At 43.4% G+C, this 20076-nt stretch overlaps 1 protein-coding gene across 1 annotated transcript; it reads left to right on the plus strand.

The window, feature by feature from the left end:
* Window positions 1-1682: 1682 nt before the first annotated feature.
* LOC137519388 (uncharacterized) lies at window positions 1683-11208 on the plus strand. The gene is made up of 8 exons (XM_068238342.1): window positions 1683-1783; window positions 2540-2651; window positions 3433-3602; window positions 5939-6104; window positions 7348-7446; window positions 8514-8630; window positions 9085-9189; window positions 10753-11208. The coding sequence occupies exons 1-8, from the start codon at window positions 1683-1685 to the stop codon at window positions 11206-11208; spliced, it is 1326 nt and encodes a 441-aa protein (XP_068094443.1).
* The last annotated feature ends 8868 nt before the right edge of the window (window positions 11209-20076 follow it).

Here is a 20076-nt window from a genome sequence, read left to right on the forward strand (position 1 = left end):
AATCTATTTTCTCTTTGAGATTTATTGATTTCTATTCTACAGAAAGGAGAGGTAGGTCCTCAGTGATTATTATTCTGCTGTCCTTTTTTTTTAATATGCATTTTATATATTTAAACATTGAAACTACTAGCAGGGAGAGCTATATGCAATTAACCCTTTAGCAGCCACATATATCAAAACTATATGTGTGCTGCAGGGCCAAATCTTTTCTGCTGCTGGGGAAGTATGTGTTCCTTAGCCAGGCAGGGTATGCAGAGCGCCGCAGGGAGCTGTGGGAGTGCACACAAGTGTTGTGTTTCTATGCATATGTGTTTGTACATTTGTATGGTGTTTTCCATGAGTTTTCTATGCTTTTGCATTTTTAGTTCCCACACATGCTTTTTTTTGCGTTTTGCATGCGTTATAATGCGTTTGCGGTTCACAGTTACAAAACACATATGCTATTTTTATGCGTTTTCTATTGCGTTTTATGCAAATCACTAGGAAGTCGACAGGAAGTGGAGATACATTAGAAAAACATAGTTTATTTATCAAAAATGCATATAAAAACTTATACAAAACACATTAAATTGTGTCACCACTGACTTTCATTATGTGCGTTTTTGATGCGTTTTTAAAAATCTGTAACAAAACCAGCACTCTTAAAAATGCATATTGCAAACACATATGCGTTTTTATATGCGTTTTTTAATGTGCGGCCTATTCACTAACATTATATGCATAAACGCTGCGTTTTACGCAACGCCAGTGTTTCTGCCTAGTGTGTTCCCAGCCTGAAACTACTAGCAGGGAGAGCTATATGCAATAAACCCTTTAGCAGCCACATATATCAAAACTATATGTCTGCTGCAGGGCCAATTTTTTTCTGCTGCTGGGGAAGTATGTGTTCCTCAGCCGGGCAGGGTATGCAGAGCGGCGCAGGGAGCTGTCATATTTTCCTCTTCCCCGTGGCAGGGTCAGCTTCCCCTTTCCTCCACTTGTGGCGCTGCAATGCCAACATCCTTTCATATGTTCCAATCATATTATATGACATGTTTACAATAAATCTGCTAATGCAGGAAGGTGGTGATGGGAGCTGTACTGTGACATCAGCAGAGCTGTACTGTGACATCAGCAGAGTGGTGACATGAGTTGTATTGTGACATCACCAGAGCTCCTATATAAGTGGCGGTTCTTCAGGGGCTGAGTCAGATGCTGATTTGATTTTGTGCCTTGGACGTGTGCCTTATTAGCTGCAATTTGATTGCGATATTTCTTAGTGAATCTATTTTCTCTTTGAGATTAATTGATTCATATTCTTCTACAGAAAGCAGAGGTAGGCCCTATTTAATTATTATTCTGCCCTCTTTCTTTAATATGCACTTTATATAAATTGATATTGAAACCACTAGTAGGGAGAGCTATATGCAATCAAAACCAATGCAAACTTTCTGAGATCCTCTGGATCCCCAAGCCACTTAGTATTGCAGAAATGTGTGATCTCCCCTGCATCCACATTACTTTTGATCTCTTTATGTATGTTTGTAGGAAGTATAGTCAACACCAGTCAGCCCCTTAAAGGGAACCCGAGGTGAGAGGGATATGGAGGCTGCCATATTTCTTTCCATTCAAACAATGTCAGCTGCCTGGCTGCCCCCTGATCCTGTGTCTCTAATACTTTTAGCCATAGACCTGCAACAAACATGCAGCAGATCAGATATTCTGACCCAGATTACTCAGGTTTTTCTGGATTAACCATATGCTTGTTCCAGTGTTTTGACTCAAAGATCAACAGGGCTGCCAGGCAACTGGCATTGCTTATAAGGGAGTAAATATGGCTGCCTTCATATGACTCTCACCTCCGGTTCCCTTTAACTGGTCTTAGAGGTCATCTAAGACTAAAAAAAGCTATGGCAAATCAAGTACATATTGGGCTGCTGTATCATTTTGTGTCCTCTGCTCCCCTCTGTCTGCCACCATTCTGCTACTATATGCCCCATTCTTTTCTCCCGACTGGTGCTAGTGAGGACTTTTGAGCCAGAATTAATGTCCCGCGCATGCACAGTAGCCATCCTTTGAGTTGCCCTGACGGCACCATCCTTGCTTCCACTGGCTATCAGTGGCTCTCCTTGTGTCTGGAGCTTGCTCATAGTACTGGGAGCAGTGCTTGTAAGCCACACTTCCAGGCCAGTGAATACCACCTTTCTGAGGATATATATATAGAGGACTCTGCATTGTGGACTATGGAAGGAGAGAGGTTAGAGTTCTTAACTACTTGGTCTATGCTGTTAGATGTTCATATTGCATCCTCTGCTTTACATAATGCTGAGGTGTTATACTGGGAATACTCAATGAGATTTTTCAGTAGATTTACTGTCCGATCGATTTTCCGATCATTTTTCCGATTGATTTTCCAATCGATTTCCATTCACTCTTATGAGAAATCAATCAGAAAAAACGATCGAAAATTGAACCATCTATCTGCCAAAAAACTCATGGTATATTCCCAACATAATATCTAGAATGATTTTGTTAACTCTTTTCTCTGTTTCTTCTTTAGATCTTCTAACACCATGAAGAGAGATAGTGATCTCCTCTCCATTCTGCAATCCCTGGGCGCAGAGTTTGCCTGCCTCAGGGCTGCCAAGCCTATGCAGGGAAAATTCATCGAGGTAATGCATTTATTTTCTATAGTGTCACTATTTATTGTTCCTATATAGAAGACTTCATTTTCTCTAATTGTTTAGAATTGGAATCCCATAAAATATTAGATGTGACCTCTCAAAAGGTTACATACATCTGGGCATAATGTGCACTGATAAATGTGGGTGCTGCCAAAGGTGCACATGTAAAAGTCTGCTAATAACTCTATAACCTTAAATTTGGGAGCCAGAAGTGTCCGATAAACGGGGCAGAGGGGCCACCCGCAATGCGAACTGCATCTATAAATGTGGGCGCTTTCAGTGGACTTTTATATGGAAGATAGTTTTGGGGGAGTATTTAGGGTTAGGCATGGGGAAAGTAAAGGGTAGGTGCCTACCTAGGGTTAGGTGGTTGTGGAGGGTTAGGCACCCATCAGAGAAGTTTCTAGTGTTAGACACCACTTGGGGGGGGGGGGGGGCTTAGTGTTAGGTACCACCAGGGTAGGGGGATTGGTTAGTGCACACATTAGGGGAGTTTTAGTTTTAGACACCACCAGGGGATATCGGTTAGTGTTAGGTATGAAGAGGGAGTGTTCTATGTGAGAGTGTAGTTAGGTTAGGGCATAGTAAAATATCAGTAATAATTACCGATGCTCATTTTTCATTGTGGTGCTATTTCAGGCACGCCTCTCAAAAAAAGGGGGATGGGGGCACAACTTTTTATATCAAATGTAAGTTTCAGTTCTTTTTTGAAGGCAATTTCAGTATGCAATTTGCTAATAATATATTTTCTGTGCTCTTTCATGTTCAGGTCACCAGCGATGAAGTCCGCCAAAGTGTTTGGTGGAAGTGCTCCTGCTTCAAAAAGACTCCACCGCTCGTATCCTTTGCGCTTGTCTCCTTCGAAGGCAAGACGCTCCATGCTTCTGACCTAGTGTGGATGGACTACAGCGATAAGGATTCTGGATTTACAGCTAGAAGGTAAGTAACAGGGCCATGTCACTCATATGAATGGGTGTATAGGAGAGATAGAAGGACCATCAATGGGTAGCCCCATGTATGAATAAGTAGGTGATAAGGAAAATGATTGTAGTTGTGTAAGTGCAAAAGCAACATTGCACATGAAACCTATTTCATTCATTGCAAGCTGCATACAATTTGCATTAGGCTTGCATGCACGCCAAATTTATTGCATCTCACCTATCATCTCTAATAAAAATATAAGTGATATGCTCATCTTTTACAACATAGCTTAAACCAGTAATGAAAGTGAATTGCAAATCTTAGGGCTGGTGCACACCAAGAGCGCTTCTGAGCACTTTTAAAAATGCTAGCGCTTTGAAAAGCAATTGGTTTATGTATTTGAATGGTATGAACACACCAGAGCGATGTGATTTTCTCCCAAACGCAAATGTGGGTCTTGCAGCATTTCTGCGCTTTTCTGAGGTATTCAGCCTCAATGTTAAGTATAGGAAAGTGGAAAATTGTTCTGAAAAGCGCTAGAACAGTGCGATTTTCCAAGCGTTTTTGTTACAGTAGCTGTTCAATTCAAGCTCTACTGTAACAAAAATAAAAAAACTCTACACACAAACACTCCAAAAATCGCTAGGCATGCTTAGAATATCGCTAGGCACAATTTGCCTAGTGTTTCTCTGAAAAATCACATCAATAAGCTCTGAGCGTTTGCCATTACGCTAGCGCTTTTTGGTGCGCGCTGGCTTTTACTTTAACCCTTTGTACTTTAAATTTATGTTGCTGATGCTAATAACCCGCAGAGCAGGAAGGTTAATTTGCTGACCATGCCTGCACTTTTCATGCTTGCACTAATCTCTGGGACTGAGCTACAGCATTAGCCTTTGGAGCATGATCAGAGACCAATCAGTGGGGTCTCTCAATAGGTTACGCCCGTTGATCACCATGATTGGCCAATAGAGGCAATCAAAAGGGAAAATGTGTTCTGATGGAAGAAACTTTACAGATCATCCAGGCATTAGGAAGGTTATAAGATAAGCACACTGAGGCCACACCCACAGTGGTCTGTGACAGCAAGAATGCAAAGCAATGGATCAAGAAACCAATGGCACACATTAACCACTTATGTACCAGCAGTCTCTAGCCCCTTAAGGACCAGAGACTGCTGGTGCCAAAGAACGGTGCCTCCTGGCGAATAGACATTGATACCCACCACTCACATTGCTCCTCCATTCCCGCATGCAGTCCTCTCTGCCGTTTCATTGACGGCAGAGCTGTGTGAGCAGGTCAGGAGCCGCTTTTATTGGCTCCTGACGCTGTCTACCAATGTAAGCCAATGGGATTGGCCTACAGTGATGACAGTTTCAGGAGCCAATGAAATTGGCTCCTGACTGGCTCATATAGATCTGCCCTCATATACACGCCAGGGCAAGTGATCTGGGGCGGGGAGTGCGGCGCGATCGGCGGTAGTGGCGAGGACGCGTGACGGGATGATTGAAATCTATGCCCTGGTAGCGGTAAGGGGATCAAAACAGGGCTTAAATTTTAATCAACATGGTCCAAAAACAGTTAAAGGAAAATTATCAATGCCCAAGTGTTCTAAAATGACAATATACAAATGTCTAAGTAGCTGTGTAAACATCTTCAGACTTTTCATGTTAAATATCAGAGGCAAAAGCATTAATTCATTCTGTGTAGATTTTAGCTATGTTTGGAATGTCTCATTTGCAGAGGTATGAATCTCTGCAGTCTGATATGCTAAGAACAGTGTAATATTAAAGCAGAGTTATATAAACTTATTCTGGTATCAGGTTTCACACAAACAATTACACATGTTTATTTTGCACATAAGATGCATTTCCGCTGCTCTCTGTGAGAGAAAGCTCTGCCTGTCTCTGACTGAGCTCTCTGCACACAGGGTTGACTTAACACTGCAATGTGAGGGAATCCCCTCCCCCCCCCCCCTCCCCTCATGGATCACTCTGGCATCAGATTACAGCAGACTGCCATCAGAAAAATGTGAAAGGAATTAGATAACAGTAAACTAAGTGATAAAGATTCAAATGTATACACCACTACTTAGCAGCACCTCCCAAACATTTACTATCTCAATTAAAAAAATATGTTAATTGACGCTTTACTGTGACTGTTAGCGCGCACATTTTGCAGCAATGCACTGCATGCAGTGTGTTACTATGCCGCACTCTCTTGTACCGCAACACACCTGCCGCACTGTGAGCATCACATAGATGGTGTAATGCACTACTGTGGATAATCTTACTCTAATGATTTAAGTTTCAGATGAAAAATCATTGCTTTATTCATGTTTTCTTCTCTTCTTCCAGAATCCTGCCTCTAGCTGCAATTACCATCTCGGTTCAGCACAAAGAGGGAACCATCACTCTGCAGTTGGACTCAGGCAAGAGCTATGTGCTCAAGCTGTATAGAGCCAACCTCCAGGACAGAGTGCTACTTGATTGGGAGGCCTTGAGTCACATGTCTCATGAAGCTGTAAGTTTTTATTTCCTTTTATATCATGTAATCTACAGTTTAGTTGTATAAAACTGCCCAGATTAGAGCTAACGGGCTCACTACATGTACCACCACCGCCGTCCCGCCTATGAAGTGGGGTGAGGCAGCTTCCTCAGGAGGTGGAAGTGTGGGGGGGCGGCACCCGCCTGACCGTAAGTAGGGGTTTCCACTGAGCTGGAGGAGTAATGGCCAGGAAGGGGGAGCAGCGGGCACAGCGGTGGGGAGGGAGGTTGGACCTCCCCTCCCTCACCTGGGGCTCCCCTGTCCACGCTCCTTCTCTAGCTAATTACACAGCATCACCGTCAAGCAGTGGGAGGGGAAAGCAATGACTCACCAGCTTGCATTCCACCGCTGTGTCACTTCCTGCAATGCCATCCACTGTACAGAGGAAGGCATTGCAGGAAGTGACACGGCGGTGGAACACAAGCTGGTGAGTGATTACTTTCCCCGCTCGCTGCTGTGCAAATCCTGTGCAATTAGCTGGAGGGGGAGCCCCAGGTGAGGGAGGCAGGTCTGCTCCCTCCCCACCGCTATGCCCGCTGCTCCCTCTTCCTGGCTGCTACCCCTCCATGCTATCTATACTGGGGGCAATAATACTATCTATGGGGGGGGGGGACGGCATCCTCAGTTTGCCTCAGGGGGCAAAAAGTCTAGAACCGGCCCTGTTTACCACTTTATTTACATTGTCCTTCACTCCTCCCAAGCATATTCTCTGGATGTTTAAAGTAGGCCGATCAGAAAAATCCACAGAAAAAATGAATGTAAATGGGCGCATGGCAGTTATCAAACAACATTACATTTTTTTTACTCTCAAAATTTCTTAATTTGAAAATAAAGTGCATTACATGGGCACAATGGCCCATATGCAATTAACTTTTTCTCCTGAGTTAGTCTCCTAGGTGATATTTTTAAATGTGTCAATGAAATACATTTTAAACCACCAGAAAGCAAGAAAAGACTCTAAATAATTTTGATAGTACTTTTTCATTTACTTTTTGGTACTTTTTTAGTTGAAACGTGCTTTAAAGTTTTTTTAAATAGAAAATGAAAAATGATCTCCTAGGAGAAAACTCAGGTGAAAAAGTGAATTGCATATGGCCTAATGTGTTTAAAAAAAGTTTCACAAAATGTATAAAAAATACAAAGGTAGTACACTGCAAATATACCAAATATCAACTAAAGTAATGCCATATCTAACTTGTATTTTCTCTTCGGAATATAGAAAGAAGTAGCTAAACAGGCTGAAAAAAAGCCGAAAAGAGACGAAAGTGACTCACGCTCCTTAACGGAGCCAGATACAGCAGAGACTCCTGAAACACAGGTAAGAATTTTTTTATTTTGTTTTAGAAAATGGCTTAACCTAGAAGGAGTTAGGTAGGCTCTGAATACAGTTTTGAGGGAGATTTCAAGAGGATAGAGATTCTATTGGCAGGCCACCTAGGCCATGGCCTAAGGCACCAGAGGAGCAAGGGCCCCTTGCTTCTGTGGTTTAGCAGCAGTTTAGCAGCTAAACTTTAGTAGCAGTTTAGAAGCAGGCTAAACTGGTGCAGCATTTGTAAGCTTGTAAATGCTGAAATGCAGGGAGATGAGGTGAGCGCCTGACCGCGGAACTCTGCTGCTTGCCACCTGTGCAGCAGCCATCTCTGTGCATGTTTGCATTGTGGCCAGTGGCTATGGACTTGGGCAGCATTGGAGATGGAAAGAAGAGGAAGCTTCTGCACTGGATACGAGTGGAAAAATGAGTGGCACTGATGGCTGCTGTGGTGTGAAGGTGAGGTGGCTACCTATACTGAAGGGGGGTGGGAAAAGGAGGGATTAAGGGAGTCATCTGGCTACCTATACTGGAGGGAAATGGGGGAGTGGCCATCTGGCTACCTATACTGGGGGGTCATCAGGCTACCTATACTACAGGGAAGGGTCATCTCACTAACTATACCGAAGGGGGGCGGCTGGTGACAGTGGCCTTGGGCGGTAAAGAGTATAAATCCGGTCCTGTCTATTGGATTCAGAGCCTTCCCTCTCCATAGGTATCTGACTTTTTATTTTAATTTTGCTTCAGATTTGCTTTAAGACCACATCTAACTGTTCTCTTATCATCTGAATCTGTCATAAATACAAACCCCATGCAGATTGTGCCCTGCCACTTGAATGATGCCATTTGATTACATGACATGCAATTTTGTATTGCTCAGGCAACATGGGTTGAAACACCTCTGCAAGATGGCGTGGGACCTCTGTACACAAGCTAGTAAGTACAGTTAGTGCACCCGACTCAATGTTTGCACACGCTTATAATATTGTGGCATGGTTCCATGTATGTAGCTGTATTTATTCTGTGTGATAACTGGTTGTATTTGCTGGTACTAATTATTATTATTTTATTTATAGGAGAGAAGGATGAAAGAAGGGCGCAAAAAGAGGAGACGCCGAAAGAGGGTAGTGGTGCGCCTCAACCCTCCTAAGTGTACTCCCCAGTGGAAGAAGAGCAGCAGTAGTCTTCCAAAGGTATGTATTTTCTCAAGGTTTCTTGGCTCTTGAGCCTGGACTGCACAATGTCATGCACAATAGCCTCCCTCCACAGCACTTAGTAACTTTGATTCACCGAAAACTTCCTTACACAACGCACACACTTTCTGATTTTTTTTTTAAGGCTTTACAATAGTACTTAAGTACTTACTTACTTTTTAAAACACACCACTTTGTACAACGGTCTTTTCACGATCTATGGCGACTTGATCCGTCATGTTGGTCTTTCAACATGCCCAATGTCTTTCATGGTTCTTTGTGCATAGTTTTGTAATGATCATTAAACAATACACACATCTTACATGGTCATAATGAGATTCAAAAGGTCCACAGAATGTATACAAAACATGTAGTAAACCGCAATCACATATCAACTAAAGTAATGCCATATCTAAGAAAATAATCTAATTTGTGGTTTCCTTCCTGAATATAGAACGAAGACACTAACCAGGCTGAAAACATACCTAAAACAGCCGAAAGTGACTCCACTGCTACGCCACTTCAACCAGAGACAGTAGAAACTCCCAGCCAGAAAAAGGTAAGGAAAACTATTAATGTGGAAAAATTCTAACAGCTGTAGGGTATCAAGAAGGTACCAAATGTTCCAACAATATAGGATGCATCACTTTCTCATAGTGATCTATAATTTGGTAGAACTACATTAGAGTATAGTAATGGAAACAATCAAATTTGTGGTTTCCTTTTGAAATATTGAAAGAATAGAGTTTAACTTCCTGAGTGTGCCAGCCCACTTTCTGCCCTTTGTTTCCTGGTGCTCTAGGCCATGGCCTTTGTGGCCTTTCTTCAAATCCGGCCATAATTGGGATACCAAGATTGCATAACATCAGTAGGCGTATCATTGTGACTTAGAGAAAGAGAGGCGTTGCGACCAGTTGCCAGGACTGGCATTCCAACACATGGAGAGTATTGTAGTGAATCGGTGTGCTCCCCTTTCTCCTCTAACTGGGCTGAGAGGATGTGTACAGCGGACCTAATCTCTGATCTGAATGTCTCTTTCAGGTCCGCTATGAGTGCCCAAATACCTTTCAGTGCATATGGGAAATTAGAAGCCTGCTCATTCTCAGTGTCGGCTGGAGCTTTATTCTCTGCATTCTTCCTGGACACCATCTTGGACTGTGTAGTCCAGTGATTTAGCTGGCAGCTCTTTCCTCTGCTGCTTTGAGGAGGTCATAATGGGATGCAGCGGCAGTTGGGGTGCCTGGCTGTGCAATTTGGTCTTGCTGTGTGTTGTATAACAGGCGGTTAAATATAATTATAAACTGCAATTATAACAAAGAGAATCTATTGTTTTTCATTAGATAAAACCTCCATGGGATTATAGGTAATTGGCGCTACTGAGTCAAGTGGAATGTAATCGTAATGTCAGGTCCACTTAAATATTGCCCAGTTGTCTTTTATACATTTATGCTGGAGGATCAGGTTATACAGTGTCTGGTAACTCATCCATACTTGTTGTGTGTGGACTATTGTTAGTTATGGAGTGAATCCGAAGAAATAACAACAAATGTTTGGGTAATACTCTTAATGACTAATTGTAGAAGAAGTCTTGTACACTTTGTTTCTTCTTCAGGCATGATTCAGAATTGGTTCTGATGCAGTTCTGTATGATGCCTGAGGAAGAAATGTAACGTTTTGAAAGTAGCCATCTTACTTGGGAACTGCTTTACACTTCCAGGTTCTCTATACAATTTGAACTCTAGGTGAGTGACACGGAGGCTGAAATTTGTATTTCCTTTTAAACAATACCCGTTGCCTGGTGGTCCTGTTAATATTCTGGCATCAGTAGTGTCTCATTCACAAACCTGAAACAAGCATGTGGCTAATTCAGTTAGAATTAAGTCAGTCAGAGCACCTGATCTACATGCTTGTTAAGGGCCTATGGCTAAAAGTATTAGAGGAACACAATCAGGGAGACAAGCGGGCAATTTTCATTTTTTTAAAGGAAATAAATATGGAAGCCTGCATATCACTCTCACCCACCTCAGAGTCCCTTTAAGGGCTGTCAAGAATCTACTATATGCTTACTTATAAATGTATAGTAAAATGAAGCACTGTACTAAATTCCCTTTTCTTTTTACAGGGAGAAAAACTGACAGGTGAAGACTTGGTAAACACCATCATAGAACAGATAAATGAGTGCGTTCCAACTGTGGACCTTGCCATCGATGGTGTCACTATGAGAGGACTATTTGATTCTAAAGCTTCAGCTTCTATGCTTCACACCAATGTCTTCTATCAGTATTGGACATCCGCAGATCTGAGCCCTCTTCCCAGAGACTTACATCAGACATTCTGCAATGCCAATGGTTTTCATCCTTCACTAACAGGCTACTTTGTAGCCGATGTTACAATTGGAAGACACACCTATTACAATAAGGTCTTCGTTGTAACGATGTCAATGAACAGCCCCTTGATATTGGGCATGAATATAATCAAGGACTGGTGTAAAGATGTTGAGATGATCACCTGCGCTCCAGGATATCAGTGCAGCAGGCATGACATCAGAAACATCCTGGCCTCCCGTATACCCTACTAAAGTAGGTTATACCTAAACACCACCGTCTGTAAATAATAATAAAGTTAATAAATTAATCATAAATGTTGTTACCCTGTGTTTTTTTATAATGGTAATATTGATATTATACAGATTTTTTTCTTATAGGTTGTTCTTCCCTCTATTGCAGGGGTTTTGGAGAGGGAAGGTATAACAGGGGTAAAATGGAACGTCACACAGGAATGGTTTTAGAATTTTGTTATTTAATGGGTTTAAATAGTGACAGGTGGTATGGGCAGCAACAATCTGGATATCAGGGCTGCATGTACCACCACAATATCATGCATCTGGTTAAATAACACTGGGACTCTAGCCAGGGCCGGTTCAAGTGGCCCTGGGGAAAACTTCATTGTTAGGGCCCCCCCATTACCCCTCTGCTCCCTGGGGCCCTGCTGCAAGTATATTAGCAGCCATAATCACCTTATCTCTGTTGGGTGAGGGAACGGGCAGTGGCTGCACTCGGAGACACTCTGTCTCCCTCCCACTCTATGACCCGGCACGTCAAGTGTAAACACACGCCGGGTCATAGAGTGGGAGGGAGACAGAGTGTCTCTGAGTGCAGCCGCTGCCGCCCGCTCACTCGATGGGGATAAGGTGATTATGGCTGCTAATATACTTGCAGCAAGGCCCCAGGGAGCAGTGCGAGCAGGAAGGGGGCCGGGGGGGGGGGGGGGGGTGAAGCAAATATATCAGGGTCGGTGCTGCTGGGGCCCAAGCAGAGGTCGGGGCCCCGGGGCAAATGCCCCCTTTGCCTCTATGGTAGTGCCGGCCCTGGTCGTACAGGTCGTGTCAACATTGTGTTGTGCGGTTGGTCATGTCATCGTGCTGGTCGTGTGCTTGATGGACATGTGTATGAGTCTTAACTGAGTGGCACTGAGTTTGGGTACACAATGTAGTATGCAGATATAGATAGACAGATAGACAGATAGAAAAATCACCTTCACAAATAATTAGAGATGGCCTGAACCTCCGATTTTTGGTTCGCGAACTTCCGAGAAAGTTCGGTTCACGCTGAGATTTGTTCACGCAGTTCAAACAGGAAATTTGGGCACCTGCTGGCAGCAGAAGTTTGAGCTTTGCCATAGGTGCCTTTATTGAGATCATCAGTAGTGTGAAATGTAGAAGGCCAAAGTTAGCCATGGAGGAGATAGTTAAGGTTAGCCATGTAAGGAAGGGGTGAAGGGGGTAGGAGGTGGTTGAAGTTAGTTGTGAGGGGGATCAAGGAGGGGTGGTTAAAGGGACCCTAAACTGAGAAGGATATGATTTTTTTTCCTTTTAAAATAATACCACTTGCCTTACTCTCACTTGCTTACCCTGTGTCTCTAATACTTTTAGCCACAGACCCTCAACAAGCATGCAGATCAGGTGCTCTGACTGAAGTCAGACTGGATTAGCTGCATGCTTGTTTCAGGTGTGTGATTCAGCCACTACTACAGCCAAAGAGATCAGCAGGACTGCCAGGCAACTGGTATTGTTTAAAAGGAAACATTCATATCCCTCTCAGTTAAGGTTCCCTTTAAGGTTAGGTATTGTAGAAGAAGTGTTCTGTGTGAGAATAGGCATTGGTATTACAATGTGCACCTGTCACACACAGACAGGTACCGGACAGGCACAGTGACACTGTGTGCACTCACATAGGTAGGTGGGTGCAATGACTAAAGTGAACAACAGGTAGGTATATGCAGTGATGGGTATTACAATGTGCACCTGTCACACACAGACAGGTACCGGACAGGCACAGTGACACTGCATGCGCTCACATAGGTAGGTGGGTGCACAGTGAATGACAGGTAGGTAATTATATGCAGTGATGGGTATTACAATATGCACCTGTCACACACACAGGTAGTCACTGAATGTGCTGGGCCTGGCAGTGGCACACACACAATAGGAATTACCAAGGCTGTCTATGCAACACAAGTGTCAGTGGTACACACACACACAAAAAATAGATCACAAGAACAAGATTAGCTCTCAAAAGAGCTGTTGAGGGGTGCTTTTTTTAGCAATAAGAATCAGCAAGGAGCAAGCTAACAAGCCTACAAGAGCCTAACTAAGCTTTCCCTACGAGAGTCTGCAGCAGCTTTCCCTTCTCTAATTAACGCAGGCACACGAGTGAGTCCAAAGCCTGATGCTGCCTGCCTTTTATAAGGGGGGAAGTAGCTCCAGGAGGGAGTGTAGCCTGATTGGCTACATTGTGCCTGCTGACTGTGATGAAGAGGATCAAAGTTGACCTTTATGATGCACTAGGGGGGCGAACCGAACTTCCGGAAAAGTTTGCGGCTCTCCGCGATTGCGAACCCCGGAAGTTTGCCGGGAACCGTTCGCCAGCGAACCGTTTGGGCCATCTCTACAAATAATTTGTACTGCTGTTTAATTATCACTGTAGAGCCTAATTAAGGCCAGTTTCACATTGGCCATTGCATTCCTTTTAACAGCAGAAATGCAACGCATTGGACCGGTAAAGCTGCGCCGCACGTTACTCTCACATACAGTGGGAGACATTTATCAAGAGTCTCTGAGGCCTGGTGCACACCAAGCGTTTTTGGTAGCGTTTTCAAAACCGCTTCCGCCTGTATCTCAATGGGATGGTGCACACCAGCGGTTTGAGGTATTTAGCAAACTGCAAACGTGGCTCCTGCAGCAGTTTTGTGGTTTGCAGATGTGTTTCTGCCTCAATGTAAAGTATAGGAGAAGCTCAAACCTCTCTGAAAAACGCTAGATCAGAGCGGTTTTCCATGCGTTTTTGTTACATTAGCTGTTCAGTAACAGCGATACTGTAACAATATATGAAATCTGCTACACAAAAACACTCCAAAAAACTCTAGGCATGTTTCAAAAATCTCTCTAAGGGCCCATACACAGAAAGCACAAAACGCCGTCGCTTACCGCCGGCGTTTTGCGTGAGTGATTTTTCAGTGGAAAAATCACTGAACACTGAAGCGATTTTTCTGCGATTGCGATTAGCGCTTCTATAGCACTGAAACTTGATCGCCAGGAAATCGCCTGAAAATGATGCAGTTTCGCGTTTACGGGCGATTTGCAGCGATTAGCGCAAATCGCCCAAGTAAGAACGGGCCCATAGACTTTCATTACACTATCTCTTTCAAAAGCGCTAGCGTTTGAGCGTTTTGCCAAAATCGCCGGCAAAATGCTCAAGTGTGAATGGGCCCTAAACATGCCTAGAATCTCTCTGAAAATCTGCTTCTAATAACCTCTAGCCTTTTGCAGATCTGCTAGAGGTTTTTGGTGTGCACTGGGCCTGAGACAAAATATTGGTAGGTTTTTAGGAATCCGTGCAGAACTGACATACTAAGACATCACCAAATGGCATCCTTCTGAGGCTGGGAACACACTAGGCGGTGCGTGAAAGGTTGCGTTTTGCTGCATATGCGTTTGTGCATTTTTTTGTCAAAATGAGGTGCATTTGTGTTTTGCAAATGCATTGCGCACATACATTTTGCTTGCGTTTTACTGCATTTTATATTTCGTACATATGAATCGCAAGTGCGGTTTTGTGCATTTTTCTGCGTTTTGTATGCGCTTCTGATAGGAAGTAAAGAGGAAATGGAAATACATCATCAAACTTGTTTTTTATATAAAAACACATAAAAAAAGCAATAAAAACTCAATAAAACGCTGTACCTCTGTGTTACCATTGAAATACATTATGTGCATTTTAGATGCATTTAGGAAAAATATACAGCAAGTTCTGTGATTCAAAAATGCACATTGCAGAATACAAACAAATGCATTTTTTTTTTCATGCGGCCCATTGACTTAAATTATACATGTTAATGCAACACTAGCGTTTCTGCCTAATGTGTTCCTACCCTGAGGCCTCTTTCACAGTGCGACGTTAAAGTCGCACATTAGAAAATACTTTAACGCAGAGTAACGCACAGCAATGCAAAGTCTGTGCGACATTCACAGTGCACACGTTACATTAGTGTGTAACATGTAGGTAGCGTTATTGAAAAGTGCTGCATGCTGTGTGCTTAGCAATGTATCTGCTGTGTTATGTGTGTTGCACATGCTCAGTCATTTTTTTTTTAAATGTAATGCATGCGCCGTTTTCGTTCCATGAGTGTGTCAAAAACGGCGCACCAAGAGACACATAACGCAGTGCAAAATAACATCCAATTTCATATCCTACATGCGCTGCGTTAGGGCACCTTGTGCGACTTTAACGTCGCATCAAACGCAACGTCCCACTGTGAAAGAGGTCTTAAACTGTTCTTAATTAGGAGTTAGGCCAGGGTTACACTTAGCAGAATCGCATATGCTATGGGGAAAACTCATGCAATTCTATTAAGTATGACCCTGGCCTTAGGAACGTTTCTCAGACAGTGCAGTGTGTGAGGGAAATTGCAGTTGCTGAGGTAACCAATATACTGTATCTGCTGTATTGCAGCACTGGAAGGGTTAAGCAAAGAACAGCTTCACAGGATTCAGCGGGGGAGGAGCACTTCCAAATCATGCCTAGCCTGCACTGCACAAGTTGTGTAGAAGTGCTATTAAGCAGTTTAGGAATAGATTTGCAATTTTCTTAAAGGGAAGGTTCAGGGAGGGTGGGTAAAAAATAAAAATCAATTTCCACTTACCTGGGGCTTCCTCCAGCCCGTGGCAGGCAGGAGGTGCCCTCGCCGCCGCTCCGCAGGCTCCCGGTGGTCTCCGGTGGCCGACCCGACCTGGCCAGGCCGGCTGCCAGGTCGGGCTCTTCTGCGCTCCAAGGCCCAGAACTTCTGCGTCCCACGCCGGCGCGCTGACGTCATCGGACGTCCTCCGGGCTCTACTGCGCAGGCGCAGAACTACTCCCTGAACCTTCCCTTTAACTGTAGTGCAGTTTTAGAAATTCATGCTAAACTGACGCAATTAAGTAGGATTTAAAAATGTTCTTATTATCATGCAGAACAGTTCCCCCTGCTGGTTAGAACTGTTTAAGAAGGGAAAACTGTAGGGAATGCTTTAATAAATCTGGCCCATTGAAGCATATAATGCAGTGTTCTCCCTGATGCTTCACCTGGCTGGTTTTGGTGAGCACCCGGCTGTTATCATCTCACCTCCTCCTATACTGTAAGCAGAGTTGTACACAGAAGCACATGCCCAGCATTCTCATCTCCTCCCACCCGCCTACTTTTCCATGCCACCCGGCTCCTTTTCATGCCACCCGGCTCCTTTTCATGCCACCCAGCTGGAAACATTTTTTGGGGAGAACACTGCAATGAAAAGTATGGTTCGCTGTCACTGATAACACGTGCATTTTGCACTAAAGCAATGCATGAAGTGCAATGTCAGGCTGCACACCGTTATACTGCACTGTACCTGCCGCACTGTGAGCATCGCAAGCCGTACTAAAATGCCACATAGACCGCTATGCCGCAACTCACCACTGTGAACGTAACCTTACTAAGACCTCTCTGTGCTGCAGATCATTGGTAAATATTTGTATTCTCACAAAACTGGCTTGGATTATTTTTTAATTCATTTTCTGAACTTTGAAAAAAAAAAAGTTATTTTATGCAAATAATTCCAATAATTCTGGATCCTGGACACTTCCAGCAACTCTTATCATGGTCTGATATGACCCAAGCAAAAGCTGTAAACCCTCTTCACCTAATAGCAAATAGTTTTCCAAAATCTAGGCCAGGTTATCATAATAATTGAAAATCGCCAAAAATGTTTAGCACCAGAGATGGTTTAGTTAATAGCTCTGCATATGAGAATATGAAGGCACAATAAACAAATAGCAGCCTGTGAACTGAAGGCAAAAAAATGTATGTTAGTTTTGTATCATACAGGATCAGCAATGGGGGATGCTTTTCTCACTTTCCCAAGGTACTGAGGACATTTCTACATCAGGGACAGAGATACAAAGTAACAAAATATTTCTAGTGGGATGGAAAAGAGTTACAAAGAGCTACAACCTATAGTTATTTTTTATTTCTGTTCCTCACTTCCTGTCTCCAAGACCACCAAGATTCACAGTGAGGCCATAGAGGTTAATGGAAGTCTCAGGGAAAGAATGTAGGGGACAAAATCCACCATCAGGAGAATGACAGCAGGAACAGACAGAAGTTAATAATATTGTTAACATTCGTATAGCGCTTTTCTCTTGTCACACTCAGGCCTGGGATCCACTAGCAGCACCTTTCTAAGCATTAGTGATTTAAAAAGCTCTTGCTAATGTAATGTGTGTGTGATCCCAATTGGGGGGTGTGATTTTTTTTTTAAATTACCCATAGCACTACATTAGCATGAGCTTTTTAAATTACAAGGGCTTAGAAAAGCACTGATAGTGGGTCCCAGGCTTCAAACTACTTGAGAGCTGCAGACACTGAAGGCATGCTCAGTAGGCAATTCTGGAGCATTAGGGAGTTTTGCCCAATCACTCCTTGCTGAATAGGTACTGGCTCCAGCCAGGATTTGAACCCTGGTCCTCTAGGTTAGATTTGCTTCTTAAACCAGTACACTACGCAGCCAGTAATCATAAGCAGAAAAAGTTTTGGCAAATACTGGTGTTCTGTTTAAAGTGCTGGCTGTTGCTATGAATTGGGCAAAGTAAATACTGTACTGCTTTCCTGATCGGTAGCTACAGAGCCATCAACCTAAGTGGTAAAACAGTGTAATGGTTAAGGGCTCTGCCTCTGACACAGGTGACCTGGGTTTGAATCCTGGTTCTTCCTGTTCAGTAAGCCAGCACCTATTCAGTAAGAATACCTTAGGCAACATTCCCTAACACTGCTACTGCCTACTGATGGCTAGTGGCTGCAGCTCTGGCGCTTTGAGTCTGCTTGGAGAAAATCTCTATATAAATGCTATTTGTCTTCTCTTGTCTTGACTGCACTATGGACTTCCAAGTAGAATCTTTCAATGCCCCCTTCCCTACCCCAGGTCAAATCCTTGCTTCCAGAATCTGCTTTTCAAGGACAGAAGTGGCAGGAGATGCCATAGCATAGAGTGGAGTACATGTTGTGGGGAGCAATGTTTGGGTCTACATACTTGGACTGAAGAAGAAAGCTGGGCATCCAAGTTGGACCAGTGGCCAGAGCTTGCAGATCATGCAGTAGAGGTGCTAGCCTGCTCTACTGCAAGAGTCTTCTGCAAAGGGTATGCAGTACTACTGGAGGGTGGTGACCAACAGATCCATCCACCTGTCCACAAGCAGTGTCATTCACCATACTTTTATGAAAATTAACCAGGCTTTCAGGTGTTTTCCACAGACCCAAGGCAGAATCCACCAACTGTATGCAGCACACTGTTGGGGCTGTTTATTGAAGCAGGGCTTCTCGGGACACGCCGAGTTTGGCATGGCTAAAGCAGTAATGCTATAGTCCGTGGCCCATGTACAGGTAATCTTGGGGATGCAGCGATTGCTGGACCCCGAATTACTGATAATTAATGCTGCCCGAAATTTCAGCGGCAGCAGGATGTGCCGTCATTCAGTCTATCAGATAACTGCCATGTACGTCTGCATGACAAAGTGTATATTTTCAAAACCGAGAGCACATATTCTTCCCTCTGGCTGAGGTCGCTGTTGATACTGTTACCGTTCCATCCATATTCCTCTTACTATAGTTTATCTGTAATTGTTCTAATTAATAAATGAATCGTGTTGGATCAGCCACCAATCCCAGTGCCCTCTTAAGCAAATCCTATGGGCACCCAAGGTGATCATCATTCGCGACTGTCTCGGGCAAAAATCTAGCATCAGTACAGGCATCCCTCAAAGCAATCCACCTTCCCGAATTATATAATAAATAAATGACTGACACCAATATTCATTGCAACAGCCACATCCAGATTAAAAAGTAAATCTAACAATTAAAGACCGTTCCACAAACACACATAGATAACAATGCATCCACCAACACTCCATCCACCACCATATTAAAGAGTACTTCAAGTGTAAAATAGAGGCAATGTAAGGGCTGGTTCACATGGGTTTCTGCTGAGCTTTTGCTCGGCGCCATGATCGAATGCCAGCGCTGAAATGCTGGCATTTAGACGTTAGCTTTTGATGGCTTTTGCTAAGCCTTCAAGGCTAGCGGTCGGGTCCCTACTCTTGTTTCCCCGCGTTTACCGCCTCTGAAAGCAACATGTTGCTTTGGAAACCAGATGCAATGCCAGGATCTACCGCTAGGCTTTCATGAAAGCCTGCAAAAGCTTATCCCAAACGCTCCCATTCACTTGAATAGGACAGCAGTAGATCCAGAAAAACTTGCGTCTAAACAATGGTAGTAAATGCTGGGAAAGCATCCATTTTACATTGGGCGGGGGGGTCAGTACATATACATATACATGTTGATACTTATCTGTCTATTTACCGCATTTAAATGTAGACTTTTTTCCTCTAATTTTAACATTGATTTTCTGAAAAACTGCATAGTCTTTTTTGAAAAATTGTTTCCTTTGGTCCCCACTGGCCACCTTAACATATCCTGCAAATGTGGTGTTTCTAGCACATATGGGGTCTCTTTGCTATTAACTGTTAAAGTTGGCAGCCATTAAACTGTAAAAAATAACCATTAAAAATTGTTTGCGCAAAATACTTTTTTTGGCAGTTTTTTTCGCAGGTGATCCTTCTCTGCCATGTCACTGTCTGGGTTTTGGTACACTTTTTTTCACCTTTTTTAAAGGAATTGTGGCTGCAGAGATGCCCTTAAAGTTTTAAAACTTCGTCTGCCATTAAAGTCTATGGAGCCAGCCGCAAACTGTCGGTTTGCGAACATTTGCAGTACATTCGTGTTCGTGAACTAAAAAGTTGTTATTCGCTACATCACTATCTAATAGTTTTCCCCCAGGGCCCCTGCAAATTGGTCACAAAAAGAATACTCACCTGGTCTTACC

The sequence above is a fragment of the Hyperolius riggenbachi genome, chromosome 5, assembly GCF_040937935.1.
Source record: "Hyperolius riggenbachi isolate aHypRig1 chromosome 5, aHypRig1.pri, whole genome shotgun sequence".
NCBI classification, from domain to species: Eukaryota; Metazoa; Chordata; class Amphibia; order Anura; family Hyperoliidae; genus Hyperolius; species Hyperolius riggenbachi.